This window comes from Monodon monoceros, unplaced genomic scaffold (assembly GCF_005190385.1).
Source record: "Monodon monoceros isolate NGI ecotype Baffin Bay Population unplaced genomic scaffold, NGI_Narwhal_1 Super_Scaffold_6, whole genome shotgun sequence".
Lineage (NCBI taxonomy): Eukaryota > Metazoa > Chordata > Mammalia > Artiodactyla > Monodontidae > Monodon > Monodon monoceros.
In genome coordinates this window covers 1,946,119-1,964,613 of record NW_021703783.1, presented here as the reverse complement: position 1 = coordinate 1,964,613, position 18,495 = coordinate 1,946,119, and the positions used below count along the sequence as shown (strand labels likewise).

The 18,495-nt window shown below is 37.4% G+C and overlaps 1 protein-coding gene across 6 annotated transcripts in view; it reads left to right on the top strand.

Moving 5' to 3' along the window:
• The window catches only part of ERC1 (ELKS/RAB6-interacting/CAST family member 1), a 387,619-nt gene that overhangs the window by 137,685 nt on the left and 231,439 nt on the right, over positions 1-18,495 (top strand). For all 6 annotated transcript variants that reach the window (XM_029204193.1, XM_029204191.1, XM_029204194.1 and 3 more), the window contains 4 exons: positions 6,725-6,862; positions 8,128-8,268; positions 9,213-9,353; positions 14,442-14,635. In XM_029204193.1, the coding sequence (XP_029060026.1) occupies positions 6,725-6,862; positions 8,128-8,268; positions 9,213-9,353; positions 14,442-14,635 (614 nt within the window). The remainder of the gene's footprint in view (positions 1-6,724; positions 6,863-8,127; positions 8,269-9,212; positions 9,354-14,441; positions 14,636-18,495) is intronic.

The following is an 18,495-nucleotide window of genomic DNA, read 5'->3' as shown; positions in this document are numbered from 1 at the left end:
AGAGATTTCCCATGCTGGTAAGTGCGTATGTTAGGAGAATCTCTCTTATCATGCTCCTAATCATATTTCTTGTAAATCCTAAGATTTCGCAGATAGGAGTTAGAAAATTATTGCTTTTGTCATTATCATTGAAATGATGTATGTCCATTCTGAATATTTGAAACATGTGGAAAAGGTATAACAAGGAAAATTCTATGTAAAAATAAACTTTTCCTTCAAATTGGAATAATATTGTACATTTTGATAACTTTTCATTTTCATGTAATATTATATAATAAAGAAGTTTGCATGTCCTTAATTAATCATCAAGTATATGAATTGCAATGGTTGATAGAGCATATTTAATTTAGCTAGCCTTCTATTGTTATGTACTTGGTTATTCCCAACTATGTTATTGGTAATAAGTAATACAAAGAATAGTGGTTCTTTGTGGGGGGATGGGCAGAAACTAAGCCTAGTGTTTCTGCTTTAATTAGTTACTTAAAAATACTAAAATGTATTTCATCACTAAATGTAGTGAACTATTAGATCTAAGAGTGTTCTATCTATTGTTATTGTACATAACATAACAGTTCCACTGTTATTGTACAACTTCAAGGGATGCCATTTGTATAGATGTGAACTGAGGTCCTAAGTACAGTCTCATCATTGCTGCCGCTTCAAAAGCATAGCCACTATAGATTTATGGATCCTCTTTTTTTTTTTTTTTTTTTTTTTTTGAGCAATTTTAGCATATGAATATCCGTCAAATTTTTATATATGCCTGCCAGATATAAAAAGAAGTATTTGAGCCATTTCCTTAATTGTCTACCAAGCAGATCTTGACTGGCAGTGACCTTTGGTCTCACCAGCTTTTGCTTCATATTATCCAGTTATTTTAATTCAAGAGGTCCCTAGTTCCATTATCTGTACCATGAGCAAGTCTATCAAGGAACTTACTTTCCCTCCCAACAATTAATAAAATCTAACCAGAGCAATGGACTCTGTATTTTCCTAAAGGTCATACCTATACTTCCTGTATAGTTCAATTTAAACAGTTTTTAAGATAAAATACAGTAGTACTCTGCTGAAGTTTATTACTTTTTAAATGTTCTCGTCTTTCCCATCATAAGAATACAGTTGTATTTTAGAATTGAAAGGAATATTAGTGGTCTTTGTCTTGTAGGTAAGTAATTAGAAGGAACAAGTAACTTGCCCTGTGGGACATAGCTAGCTATTTATTCATCACGGTAATCCGTCCATTACTTATATGATGAGAGAATAGCACAATTGGGAGGGAAACTCAACCAAAGAAATAATTGGTTGTCAGCCAAAATCTTTGCTGGGCTTATTAAAGACCCTAAACAGTAATTGAGAATATAGATATGGCAGTTTTAACAACCTAAATTGTGTTTGAAACACTGCTTAGAGTTCCACATGACTTTGTTAACTCTTGTATCCTCTAATCATTGGAAACACATAACTGGACAAGTAAAATTTAGAGGCCAGTACAGTCTGGGCAAACCCTGATCATTTTGGTAAAGTATAGTTGTGCCTTGTTAGTACATGCCACAGGCCTGCAGGATGGTAGACAGACAATTGCGTAGATCAGGGGACTTAGTGAATTTTTCCTTTTTAGATTCCACTGATTACTGTAGATCTATTTTGCCAGCTGATTATGACCAGTTCATCCAGACTGTACTTTTACCACTGATACTGAGAGGTATTATTAACCAAGAAGGTAAAGGTCAGAGCCTTTCTGAGTAACTTGCTTTCCACAATACATTTGACACTGATGGCTGCTTAGAACAAGTGTGGAGGCATTATCAAAAAAATTCTTTCCTTTCAATGATGTTCCAAGTAGCTAGGTGACTGCAAGAAGTATTTTGGGATTTCTTGTCCTTAGAACTACATCCTATAGGAAGTCCCTTCTACGTTTGCTCAGCGCTTAGGGCCTCAGCAGCAGAGTGATCAGTTCCACTTGACTAGGAATAAATCACCCACGTTGAACCATGATAGTTTCTGACAACTGGCAATGCTGATAAAAAACAAAACAAAAGATGTTAAGAAATCTGTGCCAGTGTGGAGCTGGTGTGCAGAGTTGATGGATTCACGTGCAGCATGCATTCTGCATTAGTCTTCCTCTTTCATCAGTTTTTCTCTCTTTGTAAAATAAAAATTGTACGAGGAGAAGAAAGGCTCTATTTAATGTAATAATTATTTCTATTTTCTTTCTAGCCCAGTTAACAGAGTTATACTCTAATTAGAGAGGTTATTTTAAGGAAAACGCCTTCTTTCTCTAAATAGTTATTTAAAAAGTGTTTCCTTCTTGAATTCTTCACTCTTAAGTTCTTCTCTATGATTTTAGGCTGTATGTGTAAACCTGATTGACCCTCCCCCTCCCTATTTATCACCAGGGACACATATATAGAATAAACACCAATTCCTTCGATCTCTACACAATTTTACTCATGCAGAAATTGAATACTTGTTAATAGCTGCTTAATGATTTCTTCTTAATACAGATTGGTTATGCATAAAGTAGGAAGAGCCCATAGAATTATAAAATACGTCATCTTCTGCAACAATTTTTTATTTTCAATATTCTTAAGTATAAGTTATTAAAGTAAAAGGAGAAAAGCTTTTTTAGCTATTGTTAAGTGCTCCTTAGTCCGTGTGTATAAGTAAACTAGCCTCCTTCTACCCCTTGAAAGGCTAAACAGACTGTCCTAATACTATCATGATACTGATCCTGATATCAAGTGCCTTTGGTTCTGCCCACCAGCTTTACTGTGTTATGTTTGACTGTACACGGAAGTACATGGAAGATGCTCCGCCCTTCCATCTTTGCTTCTGTAGGGGAGAGTATTTTCATATGTGACTGTAGTAATAACATTGTGTTTATTGATAAACATTACTTAATAACGAGGAATCGTTTATGGAAAGATGCTTGAGACATCTTTGTGTGATTCTTCTTTTCTTTCTTTTTTTTCCCCCCATCATAGAACATATTATTTATAGCACAGTGATTAAGAGTACAATTCTGGAGCTAGATTGCCTAATAATTATAGTCTTGTGGTGGAGCTTCAATAGCTGTTATACATAAATTTCTGAAAACAGTGCCTGACACATACCACACTCTCTGTAAGTGTTAGTGGCCCCTCGTGTCGCCACTGCCTCTGCCTCCTCCACCACCCCCATCACGAGTAATTTCTTGTTGTTTTTATCATATTGCCGTTCTAGAGATTCTGTGGTTTCTGTTTCTACAAAATGGAAAGTTTTCCTCTTTTTTTGGGTACATATTCTGAGCATATTTAAAGGAGTATTTTTCCACTTAGCATGATTCTGAAACAGTCATCTTTATCATTAATAGTCAAGTGTGTGCATAACTGATCCAGTTTTTCTCTTAGCTGTTATATTCAAAGCTTTTGTAAATAGTATATTTTAGATCCTGCGGATAATTGAACTTGGTATAGAATGGGATTTCCACTATATATTTTATAGAAATTGCATAGTAAATACTGAAATGGTGTGATATGGGACTATTAGGGTGAACAGTTTTCACAGCCTCTATATTGGATTAGTTAAAAGAAGAGAATAATGGCAAGATTAATATGATAGCTTTCATACACCCCTTGGTTAGCAACGTGTCTGAACCCGGAGAGCCTTGATCACAAAATCACGATTTTGAGTCACAACCAAAGTGAGGATATGTAAAAGGAGTTTTCAGTAGGATTCAGCTGCTGTCCATCATGATGCTGGGTAAATGGAAAGTGCTTTGTACACACCCATCCTACCACTCACCACACAGAGCCTCCTTTGGGTTAATGCTCTTGCAGCTGGTTTGCACACATCTGCATCTACTACAAGTCTTCCTTGCCGATAGCAGCTTGCTCAAAGGAGACACCTCTAGTGAGCGCTGCCCTTTCTTTGCCGTGGAATGGCTGTTTCTGCTCTCCAGGAATAGGCATCGTCTTCCTCCCCTCCAACTCAACAGTTTAGACAGCTGGGTAATTGGATAAGAAAGTAGCTTAGGGAGAACTTGTTAATGGGGATTTTACCTGTTTTAGCAGCTTCTGCACCTGAGTATATCAGGAAAAGTCTTTTTGTTTGTTGGTTTGTTTTTTTTGTTTTTGCTGGCAAAGAATAATGGATCCCTTTAATAGTTGGACTACATACAAGTTATACAAGTGGAATTGTTAACAGTGAACATCTTAATTTTTTCATAGATGCTGATGATGGAGGAGAAAGAAGGGTATAATCCTTATTATGCATGTAAGGGCTGTTTGTATATTAGGCGGGCTCATAAAACAAATCTGTTTTCTTGTATGTAAAACTTGGTTGGTTCTATGAAATTTTATTTTTTAAAAAAGGTGGTTGTACTGCTCTTTCTTGGTAAAAAAAAAAGTCTAATCAACAAAATGATCATATCTTTTTTTTTTGTATAAGGTTTATATGTCAGCAACTAAGATGACCCACACAGCTGGTTAAACATGTCAACACCAGGGCATTGGCTTCTGTATGTTATGGAGTAGTCGATTTTTAAGTGGCAAAATCTCTTTAGTGGTTGTGAATTTACCTAAGTATTGATCCATATGAGATTCCAATAGGAGTGTCTGATTAAACTAAAGGAAACTAATGTTTCCCATATGTGATGGTCTTTTCTCTCACAGTATGCTTTGGACTTTATTGGCATAGAAAAGACTGGAGCCAATTTCAATGGTTCACCTGTAGGATTCTTCCTTTGTTAATGAGTGAAAATCCAAGCCTTACAGTACTCATGGTTCCCTATTCTGAGTTCGCTGCATCTTTTCGCTTAGCTTATTTGTTCTGCTGTGGAATTCTCATGGACTGTAGAGAGGGACCTTTTTTACTTCCCCTTGGAAGGGTCTGCTTGGAATGAAGCAGACCCTTAAAGAGCTTATATTAAATGGATTGATGCAGGAATTATCTGAAGGTTGGATTTAGGTTCTTTTGTAGTTCTTTTCTTGGCAGAAGTTTATGTGTATACCTACATACAGTTCATAAAAGTCCAAGCTTATGTATTATTTACTGACTAATGAACCAATATTTATTATAGACCTGATGTGTGCCAGATATGAAGATACGAAGCTGGGGTAGAGGAGTAAGATCCAGTCTATTTGTGGAGATGTGTATAGAATGAGTAATAACAATATGGTTGGAGATTCGTGCTATAATGTATAGATAGATGGAAGAATGGAGACAAATGCATAGATAGAGAAAAGAATGGGAGATGTGTGTATGTGTGTATATAGATCAGTACTTTGTTCATGTGTGATGGCATACAGACTGTGGCCATCTTATTGTCGTGGAGGTAAGAGCGAGAAAGTCGTCCCAAAGCAGATAACATTTACGTTGCTTTTTGAAAGCCATGTGAAATAAACCAGCTAGTTCAAGAGTAGATGATGATATTATATTCTCCTGCTTCATTTTTCGCCGTAGGACTTAGCACCACCCTACACACTATGTTCATTTCATTCATTCATTCCTTGTCTACCGTATTAGGATTAAGCTCTTTGAGGGATTTTTGTCTGTTTGGATTAATTCTGTATCCTCAACACCTAGAAAACTGCCTAGCACGTAGCTGAATGAAAGAGTGAAGTTTGTGAGTTTTAGAATAGTTGTCTTACTTATTTTCCTTTTGCTTATTAAGAATATCTCTCTACAGTTCCTCCATATTTTTGCTTACTATTTTTCATTGTGTGTACGGGAGTCTCCCTAGTGATAATATGCTGTTTCCACACTGTTTCACAAACCGATCCCCTATTTTCCATCTCTCTTAGCTCATTTAGTTTCCAAACTCTCTCACCTGAATTGATACGATCTCCTAGCTGTTTCCATGTCTCCACGTAACTCCCCATAGATATTGAATATCTTCTCCACAACTGTCAGAATTATCAGTCTGAAATACAGAACTGACCGGACCATTTCTTTGCTTAAAAGTCCCTAATAGTTCCCATCTGTCTAGAGTAAAATGTGTGCTCGTTAGGATGGCATGGAAGGCCATCCATAGCTTGGATTCAGCTACATGAAGTCCCCTTCCCATCTTATAATGAAAATGGGTCTGTTCATTTTCTTTTGTGTCACTAGTGCCTGGCATAGAATAGAGAATTCACCAATAGTTTTTTGAGTAAATGAATGCGTACTAGTGTATATAAAGGAATGAATAACTATAATAATAAATTTCATTGAAAATGCTTGCTGTTCAAATAAAAGATGATATAAAAACCTAACTTGAACACTAGCATTTAAGAACAATTTTTCCTTTTTACAGGGGATTTGTTTTTCTTAGCGTACAGCTGTTCAATTTGCTGTCCTCCCTCAGCATTTTTTAAAGGAATCTCTCTGGGCATTTGCACTGTTGGTTTGGAAGTAATCCAGTTTCTCATGGCTTTCCTCTCTGTGGGTCTTGAGACCCTTTATCCCCATCCCTATATGTTGGGTCTTTTCTCCCTAGCTACTTTCCTTATTTGTTTATAGAGATTTATGACTCTGCATGTATGACCATACCCATGTGTATGTCTTTTCTTTCTTCTGACTATAAATTCTCAGTTTAAAGCTTTGCATGAAGTTATAAGACCCTTAGGGTTAAATTATTTCTACAGAGCACACACTGACAACCCTGATCTACCTGTTTCCAACTTAAAATGATTTTTATTTTGACTGTTTGTATTTCTCTTAATTTCCTTTCTTTTCCCCCCTTAAATGTGTGTGCACAACTCAGATTGAAAATCTCCAAGAGCAACTTAGAGATAAGGAAAAGCAGATGAGCAGCTTGAAGGAGCGAGTCAAATCCTTGCAGGCTGACACCACCAACACTGACACCGCCTTGACTACTTTGGAGGAGGCCCTTGCCGAGAAGGTGGGTGACTGGCCCAGACTCCTCACAGACACATTTCTTCTGCTTTCTCCTTAATCTGAAAGTCACTTTAGTGATGAGACTTGATAGAGAAGACAGAAGAAGTCGCTTTGGCAAAAGGGAAAAGAGCTGCCTGTACTGTTGCTGACGTACCCAGTGTAAGGGAAAGAAGATGTGTTTTTTTGTTGCCAATTTAAGCATCTGTTGCTAGGCAGGATGGATTCCGTACTGGAGGGCAGTGGCTGAAGTTTCTAAAGAATCAGCCATGTGCTCCCTGTTTACTATCTTCTTTTTATGTGTATGGTCAGCTAGAATTCAGTGATGTGGGAATGTCAGACACTGACCATCAGGAGGCAACATTAGTTCTCTTTTACTGTGCTGCATTGGGATCTAATATATTCGTGGGTTTTAGTTATTAATACAGTGTACTTGCTGTTTTTCTAGTCGTGGCCTTGCCACTTCATTTTGCCTTCATGAGCAAACCTAGTTTTTTTTCAGGAATGGTCGACTAAATAAAGAAGTGGCCCAACATGACAAGTGTTAATGTCTTGGAGGATAAGGTTTAAGGACTCTTGGTGGGGCATTTTTATTGGATTCTTCTTCTTCTTATTTTTTCTTTAGGGAATAGGGTTACTGTTCCTTAAGCCTCTTGGACTCAGAATGTTTCAGGCTTCCTGCCCAGGGATCAAGGCTTGATCCCCGAATATATTCAGAAATAATACCCATAAATATAACTAAATTGCTTCAACTTTCAAACTTCCTGAGTATCTGTTGACAGAAGTTTTAATGGTTTCTCTTTTCTTTATCCTTCTTTATGCTTTAAGCTCAACAAATCATAATCTCTCCAACCTCCTCCTTTTTTCTATGTGAGTTGTGAGTTGTTTCCATTGCTTTGTAGGCAACATGTGAATTATATATAGAAAAGAAATATTTGCTACTTATTGTCCTTAGGGTATATGTATAAGTTTTTTGTTGCTTGGGATTTGAATAAATGAGATTATTCCAAAAGAATACTCTAGGGACATCTAATACTAATTAAGGTTATAGGAAAAGAAACCTACGGGAATCAAAAGAACAAAACCAGATGTATGTTAGGGCAAGATAGGTTGGAAGGTTGAATTCTTTAAAAGGTAAATTATTAACAACCTTTCACTGTCTTTTGAATGGAGGATGGAAGTGTGAAGTTTTATCAGCTAGAAGCTGAATTGCAGTCATATGATAGAAGTATGAAAGGAATTTTCTCATGTATTGATGTGCTCTCTTATCAGGAGCGGACAATCGAACGCTTAAAGGACCAGCGGGACCGAGATGAGCGAGAAAAGCAGGAGGAAATTGATAACTACAAAAAAGATCTTAAAGACCTGAAAGAAAAAGTCAGCCTATTGCAAGGCGACCTCTCAGAGAAAGAGGTCAAGATCACCAAAATGGAATTATTTGGTTTGCTTAGCCAGTGCATTGTGTGTATATGTTGTTGGTGTTTACAGAATGCATATAAAAAAAGGATCTGTTGGAAGATTTAAAGAATCTTCTTATAGCAGGGATTATTTCAGGAAGCTTTGCAGAGATATAGTGGATTGAATCATTTATTTCCTAAGTCTTACCTCTTATCTCTTCCACCTGTTATGAGTTGGCTTCTTACTTGTTAATGACATTTTACAGATCCTAAAATAACAGTATTTCTCCAGTTACATTTGGAGAAACATTGTGCTCATGGTGAGGAAGTTGATAGACGAACGGAATATGCACAAGGGGGACAGTCTATTTACATCAGCTCTTAACGATCACCTTAACATTGGGAGAGAGATCTTAAGTGATTGTTGACCAATTAGGTGACTTAATATACTTTGATTTTACTTTTGAAGAATCTTGTCGATGTCACCTAAGTAGCAAAAATGCCTAATGCCTTGTGATCAGATAATCATGAGCTTTAGGGACATTCTCAGGGTTTTCTTTCTAATATCTTTAAGAAAATTTATGGGAATTTAAGTTTCTAATAGAATGTTTCTTCCAAAATTAGAAGAGAAGAAAAAAGTCAGTGTAGCTACTAAGGTTGACTGCCTACATTCGCAAAGCTTGACCTACTTCCATTTATTTTGTGGGAATGGATATGTATTGGTAGAGCTCTTTAAATCACTATTCAGTTGGTATTTCTTGGGAATTCATTTTGTTTTAGTTAGGACTTGAAAGCCAGAGCTAATGTTTTTGTCCTGTATTTCATGTTCTTGAAATGGAAATATGTCAGTATATGCTAATGGAAAGAAACTACAAACCACTAGGAAAATAAATTTAAGAATTTAAATCTCCATTTTGTTAATAAATAGTATTTATTCTAGATGTATGTTGCTTCTTTTAGGCTTCACTCTTGGATCTGAAAGAGCATGCTTCTTCCCTGGCTTCCGCAGGACTGAAAAAGGACTCACGGCTTAAGACACTAGAAATTGCTTTGGAGCAGAAGAAGGAAGAGTGTCTGAAGATGGACTCGCAGTTGAAAAAGGTTAAAGAAAACTTTTCCAATTTCTTGCTTTGCTTTATTTATTTATTTAAAGTTTCTGCTTTAAAACAAAGTGAATCAGCTATACATATACATATATCCCCATATCCCCTCCCTCTTGCATCTTCCTCCCACCCTCCCTATCCCACCCCTCTAGGGGGTCACAAAGCACCGAGCTGATCTCCCTGTGCTGTGTGGCTGCTTCCCACTAGCTATCTATTTTACATCTGGTAGTGTATATATGTCCATGCCACTCTCTCACTTTGTCCCAGCTTACCCTTCCCCCTCCCCGTGTCCTCAAGCCCATTCTCTACATCTGTGTCTTTATTCCTGTCTTGCCCCTAGGTTCTTCATAACCTTTTTTTTTAGATTCCATATATATGTGTTAGCATACGGTATTTGTTTTTCTCTTTCTGACTTACTTCACTCTGTATGACAGACTCTAGGTCCATCCACCTCACTACAAATAACTCAATTTCGTTTCTTTTTACGGCTGAGTAATATTCCATTGTATATGTGTGCCACATCTTCTTTATCCATTCATCTGTCAATGGACACTCAGGTTGCTTCCATGTCCTGGCTATTGTAAATAGAGCTGCAATGAACATTGTGGTACATGACTCTTTTTGAATTATGGTTTTCTCAGGGTATATGCCCAGTAGTGAGATTGCTGGGTTATATAGTAGTTCTATTTTTAGTTTTTTAAGGAACCTCCATACTGTTCTCCATAATGGTTGTATCGATTTACATTCCCACCAACAGTGCAGGAGGGTTCCCTTTTCTCCACACCCTCTCCAGCATTTATTGTTGTAGATTTTTGATGATGGCCATTCTGACCGGTGTGAGGTGGTACCTCATTGTAGTTTGGATTTGCATTTCTCTAATGATTAGTGAGGTTGAGCATCCTTTCATGTGTTTGTTGGCAGTCTGTATATCTTCTTTGGAGAAATGTCTATTTAGGTCTTCTGCCCATTTTTGGGTTGGGTTGTTTGTTTTTTTGATATTGAGCTGCATGAGCTGCTTGTATATTTTGGAGATTAATCCTTTGTCAGTTGCTTCATTTGCAAATATTTTCTCCCATTCTGAGGGTTGTCTTTTCGTCTTGTTTATGGTTTCCCTTGCTGTGCAAAAGCTTCTAAGTTTCTAGGTCCCATTTGTTTATTTTTGTTTTTATTTCCATTTCTCTAGGAGGTGGGTCAAAAAGGATTGCTGTGATTTATGTCATAGAGTGTTCTGCCTATGTTTTCCTCTAAAAGTTTTATAGTGTCTGGCCTTACATTTAGGTCCTTAACCCATTTTGAGTTTATTTTTGTATATGGTGTTAAGGAGTGTTCTGATTTCATTCTTTTACATGTACCTGTCCAGTTTTCCCAGCACCACTTATCGAAGGGGCTGTCTTTTCTCCACTGTATTCTTGCCTCCTTTGTCAAGAATAAGGTGACCATATGTGCGTGGGTTTATCTCTGGGCTTTTTATCCTGTTCCATTGATCTGTATTTCTGTTTTTGTGCCAGTACCATACTGTCTTGATTACTGTCCTTTCTTTGCTTTAAATAACAGCATAGTAGAAAACTCTATAGTGTCCATATGGAATAACTTACCAGTGGAGTAATAATCCCCTAAAATTCAAAATAGCATTTATCCCTTGATTAATTCTCTTGGCGTTCTTGTCCGATTTTACTCTACTCCTGAGAGTCCCCGAACTCTTAGAAAATTGGCAATTCAGAGTAAGATTAAAATATGCAGCTCCTGTATAGATGAAATGTAAGACAACAGTGTAAAAATCTCAATTATCTGATATTTTTCTTCTACTAGCATTAGGCTTCCTGGAAAGAGATAATTTAACAGTGATAGTCACCCATACCAGTGAATATTAGAATTTGGTACAGGTATTTACTATCCATTTCATTGATTTATTCCTCTCTAATCTTTATATGGCAGTTGGTAGTTTTCAAAGCACTTTCATACTTATTACCTCTGAGTTACCAACTCTGATTAACTGGGTCCAGTTCATGTGGTTACTGATGAAAAGGGGGCCCAGCCTAGTCTTGAGACTTGGTGCTGTTCTTTTTCCATACATTGGGTGTGTTCAGCATGAACACCTCGTGATGAATCATTGTTTAGGGTATGCCAGAAATGAAGTCATATTCTTAAGCTAAGGAAAGGAAGAAAATCCAATAGCTTAAAGTTACTTTTGAATAAGTAGGAAAATACTTTTTCTGAGATTAACTAATTCAGATTTGGTAATTGACTTTTCCCCCCCGCACTAAATAAGTGGAAGTAATTTTCTATTTAATACTGGAATAGTGAAGATAAGACTGTTAGATGTATTTAGGATTGTGAAACTGAGCAGTAACTGTCAAGAGTAATAAATGTTATTCACTAATATTCCAAACTCGCCTATTTATGACAATCCCACATTTTCTCTGTTTATTTTATTTAAAAATTTTTTTTTGTGGTATGCGGGCCTCTCACCGTTGTGGCCTCCCGTTGCGGAGCACAGGCTCCGGACGTGCAGTCTTAGCGGCCATGGCTCACGGGCCCAGTCGCTCCGCGGTGTGTGGGATCCTCCCGGACCGGGGCACGAACCCGTGTCCCCTGCATCGGCAGGCTGACTCCCAACCACTGCGCCACCAGGGAAGCCTGTGAGAACTTTTAAGATTTATGCTCTTAGCAACTTTCACATATGTAGCACGTATTTATAGTCACCATGCTGTACATCACATCCCCAGGACTTACTGTTTTGTAACTGAAAATGTGTACCTTCTGGTCACCTTCACCCATGTCGCCCACCTCTGACTACCCACTTCCGGCAGGCTACAGGTCTTTTCTCCGTATCTATGAGCTTGGTCTTTTTGTTTTTGTTTTAGATTCCATATATAAGTGCAATCATAATGATATTTATCTACTCTGTCTGACTTATCTCACTTAGCATGTTCTCAGGTTCATCATATTGCGGCAAATGAAAAGACTTTCCCCCTTTTTATGGCTGAGTAATATTCCTATGTGTGTATACATACATACATATGTACATACCACATTTTCTTATCCATTCATCCACTGATGGACACTTAGGTTGTTGACAACACTTTTTAAGATGTATTCTCTTAGCAAATTTCAAGTATGCAACACAGCATTGTTAACTAGAGTCAATATCCTATATGTTAGATCCCCAGGACTTATTCATCTTATAACTGAAAGTTTGTGCACTTTGACCAACATCTTCCCATTTCCCCCACCCCCAGCCCCTGGCAACCACCCTTCTACGCTCTGCTTTTATGAGTTCACCGTTTTTAGATTCTACATTATAAGCAAGATCTTACATGTTTTTAATATGTGACATTTCCTTCTCATTCTTCCTTGGAGTGTCCATTTCTCTGCTTACATTGCCTCTCTATTCTTGGGTGTTGTCTCCTTTTCCCCTTAGCGCCTTTAACTATTTTTAAAAAATATTTTATTTATTTATTTATTTGGCTGAGTTGGGTCTTAGTTGTGGCACGCGGGATCTTCATTGTGATGCGTGGGCTCTCTAGTTGTGGCGCATGGGCTCCAGAGCACGTGGGCTCTGTTGTTTGTGGTATGCAGGCTCTCTAGCTGAGGCGTGGAGGCTCAGTAGTTGCGGCGCGTGGGCTTAGTTGCCTTGCGGCATGTGGGATCTTAGTTCCCTGACCAGGGATCAAACCCGTGTCCCTTGCACTGGAAGGCGGATTCTTAACCACTGGACCATCAGGGAAGTCCTGTGCCTTTAGCTATTTATCATAGTTACTTTAAATTCCCTGTCTGATAATTCCAACATCTGTGTCAAATATATGAGTCTTATTTTTTACTAGCAGGGGCTAGAGTGGGAGAAATGCCCTTTCCCCAGGTGGGATAAAGCTCTGTTAAAATTTTTACTCCTGAGGGTCTGTCTTTGGATAGAGTACGCTTTGGGCATATTTCACAGTTGTTACTCTTCCCCTCCTGCAGCCAGAACCACAAGGGGATTTTTGTTGGCTCTTCACTGTGAGACCCTGGTGTGGTTCCTGGATTAAAGCGCATGAAAGTATGGGCCCCCCTAAAACCGCCGGCCCTGGGACTTTTCTCACTCGTTTGCTTGTACGTCCACACTCAGCCCCCAGCAGTTCCTTAAAATTACCACTTAAGTGTTTCTGCTCACAGCTTCTGCTCCAGGTGAGCAGATCTCAGCTTCAGCTCTGTGGGTTTGCCAGTGTCTCTTGATGTTGGAGGGGTAATTTTTCCTGTGACCTCAGTTCTCTGATAGGTCCTAGAAAAGTCATTGATTTTCTGTTTTTCAACTTTTTCTTGTAAGAATGGTAGTGATGACTTCTGAGTTTTTTACATGTTGGAACTGAAGTTACAGTAGTTTCCTGTATGGAACAGGCCTACTCATTCTTGTTTTATGAAGGTATTTGTATGAATTTTGCTGTTTAGAATAAAATCTAAAATAATAATATAATAAAAACAATGTATTAATTATATTTGGGAATCAGCTTTAGTTTTATTCATTAACACATAACTGTTTATGGAATCAATAAGTTACCTATGCCCAGGAATTTGAAAGTAGATCACAGAGATCTTAATTAACAATATACCTGTCTTATACAGCTTTTTTAGTTCTGCTAGATGTTGAATGAATTTGACTATTTTATCATGTCTGTTTCTAAAGCAGGGCAGTGAAATAAGTCAGACAGAGAAAGACAAATACTGTATGATCTCACTTATATGTGGAATGTAAAAACCAAAGACCAACCAAAAACTGAACTCATAGATAGAGACCAGATTGGTAGTTGTCAGAAATGGAGGGCTGTGTGTGTGTGTGTGTGTGTGTGTGTGTGTGTGTGTGTGTGTGTTCGTATAATGGGTGGAGGTGGTCAAAAGGTACAAACTTCCAGTTATTAAAAAAAAAAGTAACTGTGTAGTGATATTTTGTCTATGTAATATTTAAGCAGAGGAGAACCTTATAAATTGAACACTAGTTATTAGATGTTGGATAATACCCTGTTGAAATTGGAGTATAGGTGGCTTTTGGGGACATGGTTTGCCCACTGCCACTGTACGTATATCTGATAGAATTTGGACATTTTCTTTGTAGGCACACGAGGCAGCATTGGAAGCCAGGGCCAGTCCAGAGATGAGTGATCGAATACAGCAATTGGAGAGAGAGATTGCCAGGTACAAAGATGACTCTAGCAAGGCCCAGGCAGAAGTTGACCGCCTCTTGGAAATCTTGAAGGAGGTGGAAAATGAGAAGAATGACAAAGATAAGAAGATTGCTGAGTTGGAAAGGTAAGGAAAGGGAAGCTGAAGAGGCACTCTCCATGTTAGAAAGGTTGAAGGATGGTTTTAAAACTATGTACTTTTCAGGACATATTTTTCCAATATATCTGCCTCTCTGAATTTACTTTATTACCTACTTTTTATTCTAAGTCAGTGTAACTTCATTGTTGCGGTCTCTGAACGGCAACACAGAGTGGGAATAGATTGGGAAAGCTATGGACTTCAGCATCATTGATTGGAAAGAGAAAGTATTCATTGATTAAGAAATTAAAGTTTTCTACTGGCTAATCAAGAGAGTGCAGATAGCCACTTGCTCTCTAATTATTTATTTATCTGTTTAAGGAACAAATGAACCTCAGGTTCAAGGAGTTAAAATTTTTAATTGGTTTAGACCTTTTATGTTGAGCTGTTGCTCTTTCGGGCTGTGAATTTTTAGACTCTGTATTGTGGAGAAGCAAGCTATTACATTGGTACATAGGTCAAATTTAGAAGGAGGGACATTTTGAGGACAATTTAGGAGACTTGGATGTGATTTTTTTTTGATCTCTGACTTTGACTTCTTCAAAATGAGCTTTGTTTAAACAGAACCAGCCAGATAGCTCTCTTGGAATTTTCTTTGCCTTTTTTTCTTGTTAGGGTATTTTGTACTAAAGATAAAGCGTATGCCTCTTGGCCTCTTTCTTTACACCATGTATTTAACATAAATTCACAAGTGCGTAGAAATAGTTCTTCCAGTAGAACTGCATTAATCACTGTATCCTGAACAGAGAGACTGGCGGTGACAGAGTGAAGTCATTAATCCGTGTGACTCCTTTGAGCCTGATTCATAGAAGTATTTTATTTTCATGCTCTTGAATGTTGGGAAGTAGTAGAATACTTTCATAAGTTGTTTACTAAGTTTAAAATTTTTAGGATATTGGTAGACTTGATATTTTCCCCTAGAAGTAATTTTTTCCTCTTGTTCTGTACCCATAGAATTTTGATTTTCAAAAAACTAAAAGGATAAAGTCCAACCCTCACAATTCTTCTTCACTAAGTTGAAAGTATGAATAAATGAGTTGATCACCTACTCATTTGTTTCCTCTTATTTTGGTATTAACTCTATTCATGTTTTCTGGTCTGGTTCTGGATAAGATGGGTGGATAAAGTCCTTTAAATCAGAATTAACAAGTTATCAGAGTCTCAAGATTAGATTATGTATGGTTTTTGTACGTCTTCCCTGTTTGCACTGCATCTTTACCCCCAGCACACGTGCGTATGCACACACACACACACACACACACACTCTCTCTCCTTACATACTTACATGAGTACATGCCTTTCTTTGCTTTTGTGTCACCCTGAAATCAACAGCACTACTTCATAGATTTTATTTATTTTTATATTTTTAATTTTTTTTGAAATCAGACTTTTATTCAGATCTTAATTCCATAGATTTTAAAATACGATACTTCTGATGGATTAGTGACTTCCCACTAAATGTATTTCAGAAAAGAAATTTCTTGATAAAGTTTTATTTTACAGTTTGATTTTTTTGTATTAGAGCTCTGCATTGAAATTATTGCTTGCTATTACAGATACCTTGCTTGAAAAATGTTTCAATTCATTTTTGGACCCAATACTGATTTTGGGAGATGGATGTGATTTGAACGAGAGTAAGAAATAGAATTAAATCTATATTTGTATCCAAAGCACACCAGATAGCTTTTATTAGCCACTATATTTCTCACATTTTGGGAAGGAGTTGTAAATGATCTGTTCTTTCCACAGAATATTACTTATAAATTTGAAAAAGTACTATAGAATTTTGTCCTCTGGTCATGTAACATTGTAATCTTATTTTAAGATTCGACCCACAGTTTCTTGGCTACCAAGAAAAGAAACAGTTTTAAAAACTCAATTGCTACTGGCTTTGTAATTTGTTATTGAGCAGCGTAGTTTAAGATGGGAATAAAAGATGATTGGAATTATTTTATGCCTTTTCTTCCCAGATTTTTAGCTGCGTATGTGTGGCTGCTGTGTTTCTTACTAACCATTTGCTTCTTATGTTGCTATTCCACTGTTTCCTGTGTGTGGGTGTCTGTCTCCCTGTCATTTATCATCTGAGTTTCTTCACCTTTCTTTTGGCTTGTCTTATCCTGGTCCTATTCCATTGGGGTTTTGGTCTCTGTGTCTGTCTGTGTTCATATCCCTCTTGGCCATGCTGTTCGTCAGAAAGCCAGCCTCCCGCACTTTGTACCTTCCACGCCACGTTTCTGTCCCTGAACTGTCAGGGGGGTTTGTTTGGGACTTCCTGGGAAAGTGAGTGTTAAGTAAGGTTACAGTTCTGTACTAGAGGAGTTGCTGCTGCCACTCCTGCTGCTGCTGGGGCTTGCTGGGGGTTTTGCTTGATCAGAATTAAAAACCAGCCGGTTATATATCCAGTTGAGCAGTACCTCTTAGGTCCATTGCTTGTTGATAAAGTATGTGTTCTCTCTGGTAAGATTCTGATATTGTTGGATATAATTGTCTTATTCTTGATTTCTAGCCCATCTCTTATGTGGTGGTTCTTTTGCTGGAGTGCCCTTTAAGTAGTAGCCTCTCAGGTGATGCAGCTGTAGTGCCACACCCTGATTCAGGAAGTAGCATGCATTTTTATCGGGTGTTCAGCAACCTTCTAAGTGCAAAAATGACAGCAGAATGTTATCATTGGGCTAAAGAAAATTCTTATTATTCTTTTAAAATTTCCTAATACTTATGTAAGATTCTCCAATATTAATAGGTTTAGATTAAATCATGAAGAATTCCCAGACTTATTCTTTGTGGTCTTGAGAAAAACAAATAGTCCCTTACACTGCTCTTACAGAACAATAGTAGTTCCTGTCAGATGATTTAGTGTTGTACCAGTGTCTTGAGCTACTGCAGTTTTAAAACGAGGATTATGTAGGCCTACCCATACATCTGAAAATACAAAATGTTTTTCCCAATTAAATCTAAGAAGTACTATTTCTAAATTTATATTCCATACTATGGTGTGTATCAGTTGGAGTTCAACCAGAGAGGCAGAACCGGTAGGAGAGATACATACATATATTTATATATATATGATATATATATATATATATATATATATATATATATACATATATCAGATTTATTACAAGGAATTGTCTTGCATGATTGTCAGCAGCTGGCTAAGCGAGTCTGAAATGTGTATGGGAAAGCTGTCAGGAGGAGATCACCTGCAGGATAGAACTCCCGTGAGCATGGGGCAGAACTGTGGTCCACAGGCAACATTTCTTTTCTTTCCTTGGGAAGCCTGCTTTTAGGGCCTTCCAAAGAATTGAGATATGCCCACTTCGATTATCTGGGATAGTAATCTCCTTTACTTAAATGGATTATAGGCTTTACTTATATCCACAAAATACCTTCATAGCAACATCTAGATTAGTGTTGGATAAAGTTAACTGGGTGCTGTAGCCTACCCAGGTTGACACTTCAAGAAAGTCATCACCTGGTGGTTCTGGATAGTCTCCACAGATGATTTTAAGGGAGAAAATAATAGTAAAAACAAACCTAAAGATTGACATGCTATATAAGTAGATTGATTTAGATTAGCATGAGGAACCCAAAATGTAAATTGAATATTTCTCTTCTAAAGTGAGCATATTATAGTTTCTATTTAGATGCATGATGAATAGCCTTTTCTTTGGCATAATGTTTAAAATGTTTAGTAATGTGGGCTGATGAAATTCTGATAGCAGTATCTTTTCAGACTCCTGAAAGAATTGCTTGTTGTCTGCTCTTTCACTCATGTCCCTTTAGCTAAATACCCATGCCATGGCAGTATACTGGGAGCATTATCCCCCGTGCATAATTTTGCTTCTGTA